Source organism: Rutilus rutilus (genome assembly GCF_951802725.1).
Source record: "Rutilus rutilus genome assembly, chromosome: 22".
Lineage (NCBI taxonomy): Eukaryota > Metazoa > Chordata > Actinopteri > Cypriniformes > Leuciscidae > Rutilus > Rutilus rutilus.
Window position 1 is genome coordinate 590,126 of NC_140227.1, and position 17,802 is coordinate 607,927.

At 41.4% G+C, this 17,802-nt stretch overlaps 1 protein-coding gene across 1 annotated transcript in view; it reads right to left on the bottom strand.

Annotated features, from left to right (window-relative positions):
* Nucleotides 1-17,508, bottom strand: part of avil (advillin) — a 28,569-nt gene extending 11,061 nt beyond the window's left edge. The window contains exons 1-13 of the mRNA XM_084394491.1: nucleotides 17,419-17,508; nucleotides 16,684-16,752; nucleotides 14,085-14,159; nucleotides 13,797-13,993; nucleotides 13,495-13,603; nucleotides 12,212-12,322; nucleotides 11,926-12,131; nucleotides 10,810-10,888; nucleotides 9,662-9,760; nucleotides 9,432-9,585; nucleotides 1,134-1,234; nucleotides 893-1,030; nucleotides 230-388 (exon numbers count right to left, since the gene is read on the bottom strand). Coding sequence (XP_084250617.1) covers nucleotides 230-388; nucleotides 893-1,030; nucleotides 1,134-1,234; nucleotides 9,432-9,585; nucleotides 9,662-9,760; nucleotides 10,810-10,888; nucleotides 11,926-12,131; nucleotides 12,212-12,322; nucleotides 13,495-13,603; nucleotides 13,797-13,993; nucleotides 14,085-14,159; nucleotides 16,684-16,743 — 1,488 coding nt within the window. The 5' untranslated portion in view covers nucleotides 16,744-16,752; nucleotides 17,419-17,508. The remainder of the gene's footprint in view (nucleotides 1-229; nucleotides 389-892; nucleotides 1,031-1,133; nucleotides 1,235-9,431; nucleotides 9,586-9,661; nucleotides 9,761-10,809; nucleotides 10,889-11,925; nucleotides 12,132-12,211; nucleotides 12,323-13,494; nucleotides 13,604-13,796; nucleotides 13,994-14,084; nucleotides 14,160-16,683; nucleotides 16,753-17,418) is intronic.
* Between the last annotated feature and the right edge of the window lie 294 nt (nucleotides 17,509-17,802).

Below are 17,802 nucleotides of genomic sequence, written 5' to 3' on the forward strand. Positions count from 1 at the left end.
AGAGTCGAACGGAGCATTTTGGACGATTACAGAGCGGCACTGCAGTAGTTTTCTGCGCAAACGTGGTGGTGGTGGTTTAAGAGAATCCGTGTATCATTCGTTTAGACGTTTTTTGATTTAATATTGAAAGTAGAAAAATTAGAAAACAGCAATAGTGAGCACAGACCTATTATACCATTTAGTGCAATTAATGCTTGAGTTACAACAGACTGAGCAAGTGCTTCACTACCTCAAAGATCACCATTTTTCCCTTGAAAATGGCCATGAAGTGTCGCGGTTCCTTCCCCATGCAGACTCTGACTTGAACCGGCTGGCCACCGTACTGTTGGTCCAGGGTCACGGACTGATACGCACAGGCCGTCACTTCATCCTGAGACGCATGACGGCCCTTCAGGAGAGAACCATAGGGTTACTTTCATCATTCATGTGCAACCAAACCCCAGAACTTTTGATTGCTTTGAGATATCAACACAACATTTGGTTCAAATGCAGCTGACATGACTGTAAATAAGCCCAAAGTTGATTTTATGACATTCCAAATATGCTTTCTAATAGTCATCATGTCAACCATGTATAATAACAAAATAAATCAATAAATTGCATCCCTTTTTCTGGGGTTTTCTTAGCAGTGATGTAATATAAGTACATCCAAAAATGATCAAAGTCTCTCTTCTTTTATTTATTTATTTATTTAATTTTAAAGGGTTTCTATCAAATGAGACCATGTACTTGATGATAACTTTTCTTTTTTCTTTTTTGTAGAGTTATAAATCATACTTTTTAAGTATGCCTCTTAGATGTGAAATCATTCAAACGCCTTTAGGGTGTAAAAGGGTTAATAATATAAAACTCTTTCCTCTGTTCTATATGCATAAGGGAAATGTTACTTTACCTTCCACATGTAAAGAATGTGGCTTTTCCTGCCATTAACATCATAGCTGTACAGAATTAGATAGCAATCTCCTCCATAGAAGTATCCGTGCATTTCAGGATTCACCTCCACCATCTCCAAATTCTCAATGCGCCACACCTGAGGATGGAGAAGACTCATGTCTATTTCTATGTCCCATTATCTCGTGTTCTGATTGCAGAATCCTCCTGTTAGCTGATCAGATCTTAGTAATCCTCTGTACCTGCTTCTGTCCGCTGCCATCATCCACCATACGCTCTTGCGCTGCAACATTGGGCATCACATGCATCCGACTGGCATCAAACTTCTCTTGAGGGACATCAGCTGATTAATGAGAAGAAACAGCAAAGATTAACGACCTGGTGAAATTAACATCACAGCTGCATGTAGAGCAGAACTAGCACACTGTAAAAAGTGATCAGTTGACTTAACTTTAAAAAAAAATGAGGAAACCCATTGCCTTAAAATTATTAAGTAAATAAACTTCATGCTTAATCGAAGTAATGTGGAATTGTCAAGTTCACATAACTTATTTTTTAAATTAAGCATTATATTTATTTACTTAATAATTTTAAGGCAACGGGTTTACTACATTTTTTAAGTAAGTGAACTGAACACTTTTTACAGTGCGTAGACACAAACAATGATCTCCACATGTCACATTTTCACACTCCTCTACAAAATACATTTGGTACACTACAAAAAGTCAGGGTTTTCCTCAGGATTTTGTCTCGGTTTCCAATACAAACATTCTTAAATCCAAATACATTTACTGGAGAAGCAAAATGACTGAAGATATTGGGCCCGATCTCGCACCCAGCGCAACTGACTTTTTGTACACCGCAATCTTGACTTCTGTAAAGCTGCTTTGAAATTATGAGTATTGTGAAAAGCACTATACAAATAAGTGTAAATTGAATTTAACTGAATTGAATTAATATCTTCAGTCAGTTTTCTTCTCCAGTAAATGATTTAAGAATGTTTAGATATTTGTGCTGGAAAACATCATTATTAGCAGTGTAACTTTCAACTGAAGTAAACAGATATCATTAGGACTGACATTAATGGCAATATGTTTAATTTTTTGTTTCCAAAAACTGTCAAAACAGCCTCAATTTTCGATAATGTGTTCCTTATAAAACTGTGTTTTTGAGGTGGAATAAATGACGACATGTAAGTTTGTGAAGCCGTTTGTGTTTCCGTTCCCCATATGAATCATTGACTCCGGCCTTCCCTGTTTGGATTCTTATCATCTTCTTCCTGTTTGGGTTCATAATTCTTGTTTTGTTCACATCATTCCTACATGTATTTTCTGTGTTTGTGTGTTCATTTAATAAACTATTGCTCAACATTCCCATATCTGGCTTCCTAATCCAGCTGTCTAGTAAACTAAGGAAGCTTGTTCCCGCTACGGAATTAAAAAATACAAAATTTAAATGCGACTTTTTGTCTTACAATTCTGACATTTTTTCTAAAAGAAAAAATTTATAAACTTGTAATTCATTTTAAATTTTTTTTATTCCGTGGCAGAAACAAGCTTCCACATTTTGTAATGAACCTGTCATTGTATATTACAAATATTTGTTTACAAATATTGTTCATCTTCTGTGGATAAAAGCGTCTGCTAAAAGCAAGAACGCTGGTTACTGGTCGTAACCGTGGTTCTATGAATGGTGGAAGACCGCCAGAGACGGTCAATACAATACATGGAGGAGTCGCGTCTCACACATCACATCGAGAATCTCGTATCAATTCAGTCACACGTGACCTCGACCGCTGACATGTCAGAAGCTATATCAGCTTCCCAATACGTCACGGTCGGTCTCTTTAGTCATTCTCAATCCGAGTGACCAGAGACTCTGGCGGTCTTCCCCCTTTCATGTAAAGCGCTTTGAGTGCAGAGAAAAGCGCTACATAAATGTAATGAATTATTATTATTATTATTATTAGTTGCTCTGACTGAAATAAAGTGCTTGTTTGCCCACATGAAAATACGCATCCTTCAGGTCCACCAAAGTGAACCACATTCCGGGTTCGATTGCATGACGGACATTTAAAATACGTAACATCGGAAAGGAAGACACTTGAGACTCTTGTTTAAGCGTCTGAGGTCCAAAATGGGCCTCAAGCTTCCATCTTTCTTCCGGATGAGAAAATATGTTGAATGAAATCCCCTGGGATGGATGTGGGGATCTCTGTTGAAAGAGCCAGGATCTGATGAGGATCCCGAACCACTGTTGGATGAACCTGGGTGCTTACTGAGGGTCTGTGATGAAAATGAAGACAATATCCCTTCTCGAGTGTGTCGAGAAGCCACTTGTTGTTTGCAATGCCTCTCCAATGATGTAACTGAGAGGTTGAAAACAGTCCTGTCACAGACCCTGAACCCCTAGCGACGGCAGGGAACATTTCCATTATCCTTGGGGGGGGGAGCCGGTGAGTAGGGTTAGGACGAGTTGGAGGCCTGAACTGAGAATGGGGTACTTCTCTTCGCCCAAGAGCCTTTCCACTAGAGAAGGCAATTGATCCCAATGCCTGCAGAGAAGCATCAGGAAGTTCTAATGCAGTATTATCTGGTGCTGCTGTAGACAGGGTCGAATGAAGACAAAAAGATGAGTCATTGAATTTCCAACTCAAGTCAATCCTGACACAGTGTTATACACACGAACTAATAAATCATCAGTATGCCTGCATTCCGGGTTGGGGCAGCGTAACTGCTGCTTAAGGGCCTCATCTGGAGATACCACCAAATAAGAGATACATGGCTCTAAAGGAGACATGTTACCAAGCCCCATCTTCTGGGCTTCAGCCATTGTGGCTAAAGTGTGTGCCACTCGATCCGGTCTGGAAGAAGGGGTAGAGCGAAATGCTGAGAAAACAACATCAGTAAAGTCAGGACAACTAGGTTCATCCCTATAACATTCACCTACGGGTTCGAATCTGGTCAACAAGGGGTTAAGCACAGATGTTCTCACTTCCGTACTTGTGCTCTGAGTAGCAGAAGGAAACGACTTCACCAACAAAGTCTGAATGCCCTGCACAGCATTAGATAGCTCAGCTACCTGGTGGGATAGTGTTGCATCCGGGGTCTGCTTCTTCCTTGGAGGCCCTTCAGTTTTACTAGCTGAGCACTTGCTACGAGTCCGAACCTTGGTTTTGACTGGTGCCAAAAAAAACTTGAACTTCAGGTTCAAATTTTGGCAACCTTTGTAGCCTAACCTCCAAAGGCATCAAATTACATTCCGGGCAAGGGTTAGTTAAAGCCTCCATGAGATGTTCGATGCCTAGACAGGCAGGACATTGAACATGAGCATCCATAAGGTCCATAGGACTTCAGCATGTGGAACATGAGGCAGCCTAGAAAACAACCCTGGTCAACCAATGGGTTAATATCAGCGATAAATATAGCACTTGTGGCGGATCGACTGCCTTTCCCAAGTGATCAATGGCACCCCGTCCCTTTACTCACCGCCCTTCGCCAGGTTCCCGACTGGAGTGGGTGTGATTGGAGAAGCGCTGAAGAGGAGAATTGGCGGCGTGTGATGTGGCACACCTGAAGAATATGAAGCCTCATCACCGCAGCTGTTAAATGCTGAGCGTGCCTCTCCTTGAGAGGCCGGTCTCTTCCCTGTGCATGCACACTGGTGTCCTCGTGGGTAGTCCAGGAAGGGAGCGCGGAGGGATTCCCGTGCCAACGGAGTTGTGAGACGCCAGACCCGTGGTCCGAACGGAGAACCATGCATGATGCCGCTGACTGGCTAGGATGCCGGGCCACTATTCTCCTCATTTAACAAAGATCCAAGATGGCGGCGCGAGTACATCGCGAGGCTCGCGGTCTCTCCAGATTCTGTAATTTAGCAGTATTTTTCTTGCTCATTTCGGGTCTGTTCGTCCAGAACAGTTGTGCCTTAACATCGTACACCCAAGGTGAGCTTTTGGATATTGGTTTGCGAATTTCCGACAGTTTTATGGACAACCTTCGACTCCTTCCTGAGATCGCCAGATCACCCGAGGCTATGCACTCTGCCCGGCCGGGCGGAAGTGCTCGCAGGCGCCGGCGAGATCGTAAACAAAGGCGGGGGAAGCGCGGAGGACTAAGAGCTAAGCTAAAGCTAACACCACACCGGCTCTCTTTACCCAGCATTTTCCTTGCCAATGTACGGTCGCTGTTGAACAAAATGGAGGAGATTCGACTCAACATCACATACAGCAAGAGACTTTTGAACTGTAATGTTCTAATTTTCACGGAAACATGGTTAAACAGCGGAATACCGGACAACGCTATTGAGCTAGCGGGACGCCATACATTCCGGGCGGATAGAACATTAGATGGCTCCGGTAAGACCAGAGGTGGTGGATTGTGCATTTACATTAACAAAGCTTGGTGCACAAACTCTGCTATTGTTGGGAGACATTGTTCAGCTAACCTTGAGTTTCTCATGGTTAAATGTAGACCGTTTTATCTACCGCGGGAGTTCACTTCCACTATTATAACTGCAGCCTATATTCCCCCGGATGCTGATGCCAAGTTTGCTATGAAAGAACTTCACGCAGCCATCAGTAAACAACAGACCGTTCACCCGGAAGCTGCGTTTATTGTTGCGGGTGATTTTAATCATTCAAACTTAAAGTCAGTGCTACCGAAATTTCACCAGCATGTTTCCTGTCACACCAGAGGAAACAAAACCCTAGACCATGTTTACACAAACATGGCTGAAGCTTACGTCGCGACACCCCTCCCCCACTTGGGACAGTCAGATCACCTTTCTTTGTTCCTCACCCCCAAATATGCACCTCTGATCAATCGCGTGAAGCCATCAGTGAAGACCATCAAGGTGTGGCCTGCGGGGGCAGATTTCTCACTCCAGGAAAGGTTTCTACGCACAGACTGGAGTATGTTTGCTTCTCAAGCCACCAGTGGCTCTCACACGGACATTGACTGCTACACCTCCTCTGTACTGGATTATATTAATACCACCATTGACAGTGTTACAACCCAGAAGCAGATCACCACATACCCAAATCAGAAGCCATGGATGAACAGGGAAGTGCGACTCCTATTGAAGACACGCAATACTGCCTTCAGATCAGGAGATGCACAAGCCTATAGCACATCCAGAGCAAATCTGAAAAGGGGCATCAAAGAGGCCAAGCACTGCTACAAGCTTAAGATAGAGGGACACTTTTCCAACGCTGACCCTCGGCGCATGTGGCAGGGCATTCAGGCCATCAGTGACTACAAACCCTCTCACTCCACCCCCGCAGCCACTGATGTCAACTTCCTGAACGAGCTAAATGACTTTTATGCTCGCTTTGAAAGAGACAACAGAGAAACTGCCACCAAGCTCAAATCCTCAGCTGACCACCCACCGATCACACTCTCCTCCACAGATGTCTGCAATGCACTGAGCAGGATCAGCGCGCACAAGGCTGCTGGACCAGACAACATCCCTGGACGCGTACTCAGGGCATGTGCGGAGCAGCTCGCTGGGGTTTTTACAGACATTTTCAACCTGTCTCTTGCCCAAGCAGCTGTACCAACATGCTTTAAATGCACTTCCATTGTGCCAGTGCCAAAACACTCCAGCCCGAAGTGCCTTAATGACTACCGCCCTGTAGCACTCACACCCATCGTAATGAAGTGCTTTGAGCGGCTGGTCCTGGCACACCTAAAAGACTCTCTACCATCCACACTGGACTCACACCAGTTTGCCTACCGTAGCAATAGGAGCACAGAGGATGCAGTCTCCATGGCACTGCACTCTGTGCTCACACATCTGGACAATAAGAACACTTATGCACGCATGCTGTTTGTTGACTTCAGCTCAGCATTCAACACTGTCATCCCAACTAAGTTAATAGCCAAACTTGGAGACCTGGGCTTCAACACCTCCATGTGCAACTGGATTTTGGACTTCTTGACCAACAGACCCCAGAATGTTCGATCAGGCTCCAACTGCTCCACATCCATCACACTCAACACTGGTGTACCACAGGGCTGTGTGCTAAGCCCGTTCCTCTACTCCCTCTTCACCTCCGACTGCAAGCCTGTGTACGGATCTAATTCCATCGTCAAGTTTGCGGACGACACTACGGTGATTGGTCTCATCAGCAACAACGATGAGACTGCCTATAGGGAGGAGATCAAGCACCTGGCCACATGGTGCACCGAAAATAACCAGCTCCTCAACACCACCAAAACGAAGGAGCTCATCGTGGACTTCAGGAAAGTGTCAAGAGGCACACACGACACCATCCACATCAATGGAATGGCTGTTGAGCGTGTCTCCAGTTTCAAGTTCCTGGGGATCCACATCTCGGCGGACATGACCTGGACAACCAACACCTCCAGCCTGGTCAAGAAGGCTCACCAGCGCCTTTTCTTCCTGAGGACACTGAGGAAGAATCAGCTTTCCTCCACTATCCTGGTGAACTTCTATCGCTGTGCAATAGAAAGCATCCTGACCAACTGTGCTACAGTGTGGTATGGGAGCTGTTCTGTTGCAGAGCGCAAGGCACTGCAGCGGGTGGTGAAAACCGCCCAGCGCATCACTGGGACTCCACTACCTGCCATCGAGCACATCCAGAGGAAACGCTGTCTGCATCGAGCTCGCAGCATCCTTAAGGACTCCTCTCACCCAGCCCACAGACTGTTTTCTCTCCTGCCCTCCGGCAGGCGTTTCAGGTGCCTCCGGACCAGGACCAGCAGACTAAAGAACAGTTTTTTCCCCAGAGCTGTCTCTTTATTAAACTCTAACCCTCATTGATCCCACTCCCCTCATATACTGATTGACTCTCCTCTCCCTCCTCACACCTGCCTCCATTTTGTTATTTGCAATACTATAATGTTCATTTGCACTGCTGACTGTTATTACAGTAACAACTGTTTACATATGCATCGTGCACTACTACCTTGACTGGAATATGCTCAATTTGCACTGCCGACTGTTTATTTACAGTACCGACTGTTTATATATACATTGCAATATCGTACCTTAACTGTAATATGCAATTACTTTCCACTGCACTTTCACTCGGATAGCTTCTGTCCAAACTTTATTTGCACTACTTTAAATCCATTGTTATACTGCTCATTAGCCTAACTTATACATATATCTATTTGTTAAATTCTGTTTATAGTAATATCCATCTGTATATTATGCTCACATTCTGTTTATAGTAACAGCCATCTGTATATATATTCATAGTACATATCTATCTGTAAAATTCTGTTTATAGTAACAGCCATCTGTATATTATATTCAGTACATATCTATCTGTAAACATTCTGTTTATAGTAATAGCCATCTGTATATTATTATATTCAGTACATATCTAGCTGTAAACTCTGTTCACAGTAATAGTTATCTGTATATTATATTCATAGGACAATCTATCTGTAAATTTTTGTTTATAATAGTATTCAACTCTATATTTATTCAGTACATATCCATGTTCTGCACTTATGGAACCACTGTATATCCTGCACTTGCTGCTATTGCACTTCTGGTTAGACCTAAACTGCATTTCGTTGCCTTGTACCTGTACTTGTGTAATGACAATAAAGTTGAATCTAATCTAATCTAATAAAAGTTGTCATGGATGAAGAGGACAAGCCGTGATGCTGAAGCCACCGCCCCTCGCACCTCAGACCAAGGAGAGAAGCGTGTGCAACCGCCAGACACCGCCCTCTTACCTGGACCCGTCCCATCTCTTCACCACCCATCCTTCACTATTCTCTGGCACAACGAGGACACCAGATCCCCTTTTGTTTTAACACTTAATTTTCCCCTTTTTGGACATTTTATGTTTATTTCTGTTAATAAATGCCTCTCCGAGGCCTGACGCCACTCCCACTGTGTCTGTCGTTTGCTCCTCCTACCACACACTCCAGTGATAAGTGGTTGTCACAGTAAACGCACACAATAACTAACGCCCTGGTTTACCAGTGAGCGCAGATGTAACACAAATTGATTGCAATAGGTATACACACGGAGAAAAAAAGAACCCTGGTTAACCAATAAGTTCTCACAACACTCACCTCAACTCCAGTGGCCGGAACACCGCGTTTGTAAAGACCCTGGATAACCAATGGGTCTGAAAACAATCCAATAAAGTCCAATAAATCCAATAAAGTCCAAAATTGCGTATCTTAGTTTTTCCTCGAGACACAGCTACAGTGGGGAGCAATGCCAACCCAAAAGCTGTGCTCACTCAAGCGAGATCTCTCCGCGAGAGTGACTAAAGAGACCGACCGTGACATATTGGGAAGCTGATATAGCTTCTGACATGTCAGCGGTCGAGGTCACGTGTGACTGAATTGATACGAGATTCTCGATGTGATGCGAGAGACGCGACTCCTCCCACCATGTATTGACCGTCTCTGGTGGTCTGGAACAGTGAAATAGAATGTAAACTATAATAGGGAGGTTACAAACAGAAGATCAGTGTAACTGAGGTTTAAAGACATTAAAGACATTAAAAAACACTTCCTCTGAAAGTGTGTGTGAGAGACTCATACCGACTCTCCCCACGGTGTGTGTTCGGCCCAGACCCGTCGTCTGCTCTCGGACCCTCCAGCTCCTGAAGAGCTGTTTAAACAGAGCCGATTCCCCTCCGTCACTGAGAGCCTCCACTTTAGTGCTGAGAGGATATCCCTTCAGTTTAATGAACTCCTGCAGAATCAGTCACATTAACACACAACACTTTCCCTTCAGTTTAATGAACTCCTGCAGAATCAGTCACACTCACCAGAGCTCGAGTCATTGCTGCTTGTCTCTCCGCCTTGTTGGCCGTCTTTCCCTTCCACACAAATATTGACATTCCCCCCTGATCCAAAATATAACAGTCCTAGATAGATAGATAGATAGATAGATATATAGATAGATGTTTTATTATAGCTTGTCAAAGTTGCCCCTTTTTGGGTGTGAGGGAAAACACTCCGTTTTGTGTGTGTACCCCTTTAAATACAAATGAGCTGCTGCTCCCCGTTCAGAAGAGGGCGGAGCCTTTACACAAGCTTCAGAAATACCGGCTATAACGGCTATAACAGCCGAATTTCTCTCAGGCAAAATGTCAATAATACCCAGTAGCGAGTGCAGCCTTACATGTTTGAACCGGAGTCAGACACAGATGGAGAGATCAGGAAGAGTTTGCAACTGTTAGACTGTACCTGGACGTTTCTGAATGGTTAGTGGATACATTTATGTAACTTAGTTGTTGTGGAGTTACGTTGATTCATCTCATCGTCTAGCCTGTATCGTCATGTTAATCTATGAACTGTTGTAAAGGCACTTGTGTGTGAACTGTATTAGGATGCCCACAGAGCCAGAACATGTATATATATCTGCTGCATGGAGATAGAGCTGGTATGGTTTAGCTCACGGTTATAATGTGGGACTGCACTGTGGAGTGCTGCTTCACTCAGGGCGGGATCTAGTGCAGATCGTCACCAGTCGTGGGCGGAGGAGTAGGCGGAAATCTGAATTTGATAATTTGAATTGGAAATCTGAATCTGATGAGATTGATAATGATATTTGGGTATCAAACACATTTTATCAAAGTGAATTTTGCATAATAGGTCTCTTTTAAAGTACTGTCAGTCAAAAGTTTGGGGTTGGTAAGATTTTATAATGTTCACCAAGGCTACATTTATTTGATCAAAAATACAGTTAAACAGTGAAAAAATATTCCATTTTAAAACTGTTTTCTATGTGAATATACAGTAAAGTGTAATTTATTCCTGTGATCAAAGCTGAATTTATCATCATTACTCCAGTCTTCAGTGTCACATGATCCTTCAGAAATCACTCTAATATGAAGATTTGATGCTCAATAAACATTTATGATTATTATCAGTGTTGAAAACAGTCATATTTTTGTGGAAACTGTGTACTTACATCGTGATTCAGCAAGTCTTGTGTGAGTGGACTGGTTGCGATCTCAGTGATCTTCATAGATCCGTTCGCATCGGACACACTTCAAAGTTTGAGATGTGTTAGATTCACTCGTACTAAACATATGAGCCAATTAATCAATCAATTTATTAATGATATTTGTGACCCTGGATCACAAAACTAGGCACAAGTCGCACGGGTATATTTGAGGCAATAGCCAACAATACATTGTATGTGTAAAAATGATAAATTTTTCTTTTATGCCAAAAATCATTAGGATATTAAGTAAAGATCATGTTCCATGAAGATATTTAGTAAATTTCCTACCGTAAATATATAAAACACTTATTTTCGTGAGTGAATGCAGCACAATCGCCAACATAAATGGACAACTTTAAAGGTGCAGTGTGTGATGTTTAGCGGCATCTAGTGGTGAGGTTGTGAATTGCACCCAACAGAAGTTATGGTGGCCGACAGGAAGTGATGTCATCGTCTGAGACAGCATAGAGTAGCCAGTTAAACAATGAGGTTTCTATACATAGATCATTTAAGAAATTAGGTTTACTTAATTATTCAGTAAAACGATTTGTTATTGTGAATATTATTGTCACTTGTTCATCATTGTGTCAGTGTTTTATTCGCTTCTTTGCACGAAGAACAACATAGTGACGAAACGTGTTTGTCCGTTCAGGGCCACCGTAGAAACATGTGGATGTAAGCGGACCCGCGGTGTGTCTACAGAGAAATGGCTCATTCTAAGGTAAATAAAACATTAGGTTCATTATGTAAGGTCTTTATACACCACTGAAAACATAGTTATGTACATGATATTGTCAACAGATCCTCCTAAATATTACACAATGCACCTTTAAAGGAGATTTTCTCAATGTTTCGATTTTTTTGCACCCTCAGATTCCAGATTTTCCAATAGTTGTATCTCGGCCAAATCCTAGCCTAACAAACCATACATCAATGGAAAGCTGATTCATTCGGCGTTCAGATGATGTATAAATCTCAATTAAAAAAAATTGACCCATGTGACTGGTTTTGTGGTCCAGGGTCACATTTAATGTTTTCCAAGTAGCTGATATGAAGGACAGTGTATCTGAGGGCTCTTACTGATATAGCGTGAGCTTGTTCATCTGCTCCTGGTCAGATATTTCATCGGGCGTCCCGCTGGGCAGCTCTGAGGGCCTTTCACCCATAATGCCCACCATAACCTCCATTAGCAGAGGAGATCTGGCCTCGGCGTCTCCTTCAATAACCCCTATTTCTGCCCGACCCCCTCGCTCACGGTCCCGGATGTCCTTCGCCAGCATCATGCCCTGAGAGACCATGATAAACTGCATTAAACATAATCTCTCTCTATATATGCAGTATACATATATATATATAAGCTGCCAACCTTCAGACGTTCTTGTGTGTTGCTCTCCGGGCCGTTCCACTGGATAATGGTCTTTCCCAGATCCAACAGAAAGACACTCCCAGTGTCGTAGCTCTTCCAGCTCATTTCCACCTGCACAATATTTCATCATTTATAGCCTGAGATTTATAATCTGAATAATTTTAACCCTTGCGCATCAATTAAAAGTTTCACACAGGTCCATAGTGGACAAAAATGTCAGTGTCAAAAAACTGTCATAAAAATGTGAAGTTTGGGAGCACAGACTTAAGTTTGGTCTCATTTTAAAGAAAACCCATTGGCAGATTATTGTTGAAGTAAAATAAGTTTAAAAAGTAAAACCAAAAGAAAAAAAAAAGTTATGTAGGTTTAAGTTTATGAGCATGATTTATGAACATTATTTTATATAAAAAGTATATTTTCTGAAACACTTTGAACTCTAACACTGCTAGAAAGCCATACATCTAAACAAGTCGTGTTCCAAATGTGAGGTTGATATCTCAATAAATGAGCTTTCAGTGAGAGTGTGTTTGAGCGCAGGACCAGATTTTCCCCATTGGATGCAGTGAAACTCACTGGGACACAGAGGCTGGGTTTGGGATTTACAGTAGAGTTTTTCAAATATTACAAGCACACACAAACACACAAATACAAACCACACTCCGACATCATTACCAAGACACACACACAATTATCACTGCATAATTTATCCAATTGGCTCTATGATATACAGAAGTAGAAAACAGGAATACAGCAAGTATTTGCTTTATAGATCAAACCTGAGAAAATGGCCCCATCTGGGAAATTTTGTTAACATTTTTCATTTTGAAGCCTTGCCAGCAGAATGAGAGCCTATTAACAAAGATTAGATTATTTTATATTTAAATGGCCAAAGTCACAGTTTTAATGGGTTTCAATGTGGACATTCTAGTCCTGAAGGTCCTGAGAGGAACAATTTTGTGTACCTCGTGTAAAATGGATTAATTAAAGGAAATGGGGGTGAAATAGTAAAATTCCAATAAAAAAAACACTCCTGCTCCAAAATGTATGTATTTGGCATTAACACAGGTAAAATTATAGAAAAAAATTGTTCATACGGTTGCACAAGGGTTAAATCTTTACTGCACGTTTTGTTCATCACTGGATTGATTTCAAATGTTACGACTGATTACAGGCCGAGAGGAAAGTTCCCTGATGGAGATTCACAAGCATTTTGACAGATATTCTCAATCCCGGATAAAGTGTTGAGAGGAACATCAGGGTTATAAAGAGTGATAGATCCTCACCTCAGTGCCGGTCACTTTTCTTCTCCCCTTCACATGCAGAAGTCTCTGAATGTTATACGTGTTTGTCTCCACATGGCTCATTCCTGAAGACACTCCTCCTGACTTATAACTGGGACATAAACACATATATCTGTGATTTCTGTCCTTTTCATGCACTAAAACACACACTCAAACGGAACACACCACTGATCGTTGAGTTCAGTTCTTCATCAGTGTTCAGTACTGATAATACCTAAAATACGTGTGTGTGTGTGTGTGTGTGTGTGTGTGTGTGTGTGTGTGTGTGTGTGTGTGACTCCTACATGATGCCCTGTTTGAAGTATCCGCAGAAGATGCTGGACTCGTGGCCCTGAACCTCTCGGTGTTGGACCGGAGAAGATCCGAGGAACTCGTCGAGCTGAACCGCGTAAACCGCAGCGGATCCCTGTTCATCCACAGAAGACACCGAGCCGATCCAGTAGTGGATGTCGTAGAACGCAGATCCGCCAGTTTTACGAGTCTGAAACCAGACACAAAAAACATGAAGCTGCTACTGCATTCCTGAATCAGTGGTGAAACAACATCTAACGTAATCTGAAGGACACACTTACTGAGAGCAGTAAATAACAGTCACCGTCATAAAACTGTCCGTGGCATTTTTCTGGGACCAAAACAAGATCCATTTTCTGGAGAAAAAATCAGTGAAATTGTGCAGTGTGAAATTTACTAGAAAACTTTGTCCAAAATCTTTGATTTAAAGGGGTGGTTGATTATGATTTGACTTTTCTAACTTTAGTTAGTGTGTAATGTTGCTGTTTGAGCATAAACAACATTTTTAAAACAAAGTTACGACGCTCAAAGTTCAAAGCAAAGGGAGATATTTTCTTCTACAGAAATCGCTTTTTAAGGACTACAACAAACGACTGGTAGAGACTACACCACATTCCTCCCGGGTTAGTGACATCACCAACCCTAGAATTTACATAAACCCGCCCCCTGAACACGATTTATAGATTATCAAGACAGAATATGCTAATCAATGACTAGAAGATAACTACACATCAGCTTCATAAATTCATCAACTAACCATTCAGAAATGTCCTGTTGCTTCTACATGCTGTCACTTCTTCTTGAGTCTCTCCATCATTGTCTGACTCCGGTTTGAACATAAAAGGCTAAACGTTTTTTCAATTTTCAGTGCATGTGTGTGTGACGCAAGTTCTTGAAGCTCCGCCCTCTGTGCCGGGAGCAGCAGCTCATTTGCATTTAAAGGAACAGACACAAAAACGGTGCATTTTTGCTCACCCTCAAAAAGTGACAACTTTAACATGCTATATACAAATATCTGTGGGGTATTTTGAGCTAGAACTTCACACACACACTCTGGGGACATCAGAGACTTATTTTACATCTTATGAAAAGGGCATTATACCACCCCTTTAAAAACTGTGATCTGGGGCTGGATTCACGAAACATTCTTAATAATAAAATTCTTCTTAACTGCCATTTTCTTCTTATTTTCTAACTCAAGAAAAAATATAAGAACATTTTGTATTCCCAAAAAATCTTCTTAAGAATGTTCTTATCTTTTTTCTTACGAGTAAATTTTTTAAGAATTGCACTTAGGAATATTCTTACAAACTTCTTAGAATTTATCTTAAGAACTTTCTTAACTTCTTTCTTAAAGGAACACCGTGTAGGAATTTCTCCCATCTAGTGGTGAAACTGTATTTTGCATTCAGACGAATAGTGCTCTCTAGCGCAGTAGCCGTTATGTACCAAGAACAAGAAGCTATGACACCATGTCTTCCAATAGCACTTCATCGAGTTTAACTATACATGTTCTACTGTTATGCTGCCTATATAATGAATTACACAACCAAGCAATGAAAAAAAGCTTCGAGCATCTAGAAGAAAGCAGGTGACTTCAGCGTCCCTTTTAAAGTCTTTCTCCTTCATTAGCTCTTTCCACCTGGGAAAGGCTATCCCGATATTTACCCTAGTTTTTTTAATTCGCCGGTCACGTTTCCTTTTAAATTACATTTTTTGCTTTTTTGGCGACGAGGATTCCTTGTCCTGTGGCTCGGCATAACTATGATCCTGCATTATGAAGTACCGTGCAGTGCAGCCTTTCAGATGTGCCGGGCCGTGACCAGCGCCTCTGATCTCCGTGTCCGTTCCAGCGGGTTTCAGTCACGTGACACTGGCTCTGAACGAACACGCGTTGAGGTAGGCTAGTGCTTTTTGTCCCTCTGCTATTATAGTTTTTCAAGATGGCGGAACGACATGGAAGCCTCCTTGGACTTACCCCTCCAATGTAAATAAAGATAAGAAATTCTTTGCTTACGAGGATAAGTCAGATCATTGGCAGAGGTACTTTTACACCAATGAGGACATATTTATGAATAAAGACATTGATTTTAGCTAATAAAATACTTAAACTACACAGTGTACCTTTAAGAATGAAGATTTTTGTGAATCCGGCCCCAGGTGATTAATACAACGAATACAAAAGTTACTCCCTAAATTGGTATTCAGTTGCATTCAATATTGTAAAAATTAAGCTTTATATACTGCATTTCATAAGAACATCAGAGAAGAAATCCAGAGTAAGGAAAGAGGCCTGATAAAGGATTTACACTCCAAATGGCAAATCCATCCTTATGAGGAAAATTAAAGGAGCTTCAGAGAAGAATTGACCCTTAAAGAGCAAATATTCTGCTTTTCCTCATCTGTGTTTAGTGTGTAATGTTGCTGTTTGATCATGAAGAAGCTCCAGTTCTTCTCTATATCAGTGTCAGTGTTTCTGAACTCCTGAAACGCCTCCAGTGTAGTCTCGAGTTTCTTCCGGAACGAACACGTCACAATATTCCTCATTTAAATAATTCATACACAGAATAAAGGGGCGGGGCCTGGTTGAGTTAGCTAGTAGTGTGTTAAACTGGCGCTTATGGTAAGGGGCGGGACATTTCCCAAACAAGTTTCATATACTGTACATCCCATCATTAATATAATAGTTGGCTTATATTCTCACACATTATATATGAAAATAGCGCAAGGCTGTATTGAGTGGGAATTTTAAAATGTCTTTATACTTGATCAAAAGATGTTCAAATCAGTGAACAAGTTAACAGCAGCGAAAACATTCTTCATGCATCCATTTCTTCAATAGATTATGTATTAAATGATTCTTTCACCAGTGAAACCCACCTCGATCCTCCAGATGAGTGTTCCCGGAGAGTGTGTGACGGCTCTGAACGTTTGCTGCATCTTTCAACACTAAAACACCACACAGAAAATAAACCTTTAATTCACTATCATTAGACCTTCCTTCATGTTGAAGAAGTTATTGCCAGTATCTTTCACACTCACAATAGTGTCCAAAAGTGATATCCGGAGGGGAGATTTGTTTTTAATGACTCTACAAGTTTAATGAACCAACAAAATATAAGGAAATATTTTTGATTATTTCAAAAAATTAAATACGAGGGAAGAACAAAACACTAAACTTGGTTAAGGTTTATCTGACAAAATTATTTGGTAAAAAAAAGGGGAAAAACTACAACTACATGTTTTATTTTACTAGGCAAAAAAAGAAATAGAAAAACAAAAAGCTGACAGGTAAAAGCAAACATAATCAGTTATTAATGGTTATTGGTTGGTTCACTCTTGTTTTTGCATGTGGCCAAAAATGATGTTGCACAATGTTTCATTACGTTATTATCACAAATAAAACAATTGACTCAAAGCACAACTACACAATATGTTGACAAAATCTTTAACACATTTATAATAATATTTGAATAAAGTGTGAATATGTCTATTTTCCAGGTATCACCTTTGGCCACTACTAAATGTTTGATCATGTTTAGCTCAATGTAAAATAGTTTTAATAACAGTTTAATATTGTTAAAGCAACATTAATTTTAAGTTTTGAATAGTTACCTTGAAGCCGAACAGTGATGTTTAAAGAAGACTCTCCTCAGATAGATTGAAACTGATGTGTTTAGTCCAGAGACAGTGAACAGATCCGGGATTCTCTGATCCTATAGCAGAGAAGAAACTAAAATATGCCCTTTTTTGTCCATATCTTTGCTGCGATTGAACAGATGCTTCATTTGATTGTATTTGCCTGCTGTCACTCAAAGCTCCGCTCAGCAGCCAATCAGGATAAAGCTTCAGCCCAGTCTATGCAAATGAGCAATGTAAACAAACAGAGATATTCAAAGGACAAGAAATGAGTGATGGAGCAGGTGCTGATCTTCAGTGGGTCAGAGTCTGTTTACTGCCTCAAATCAATGCAACCACAGACTAACATATCTCAGATGA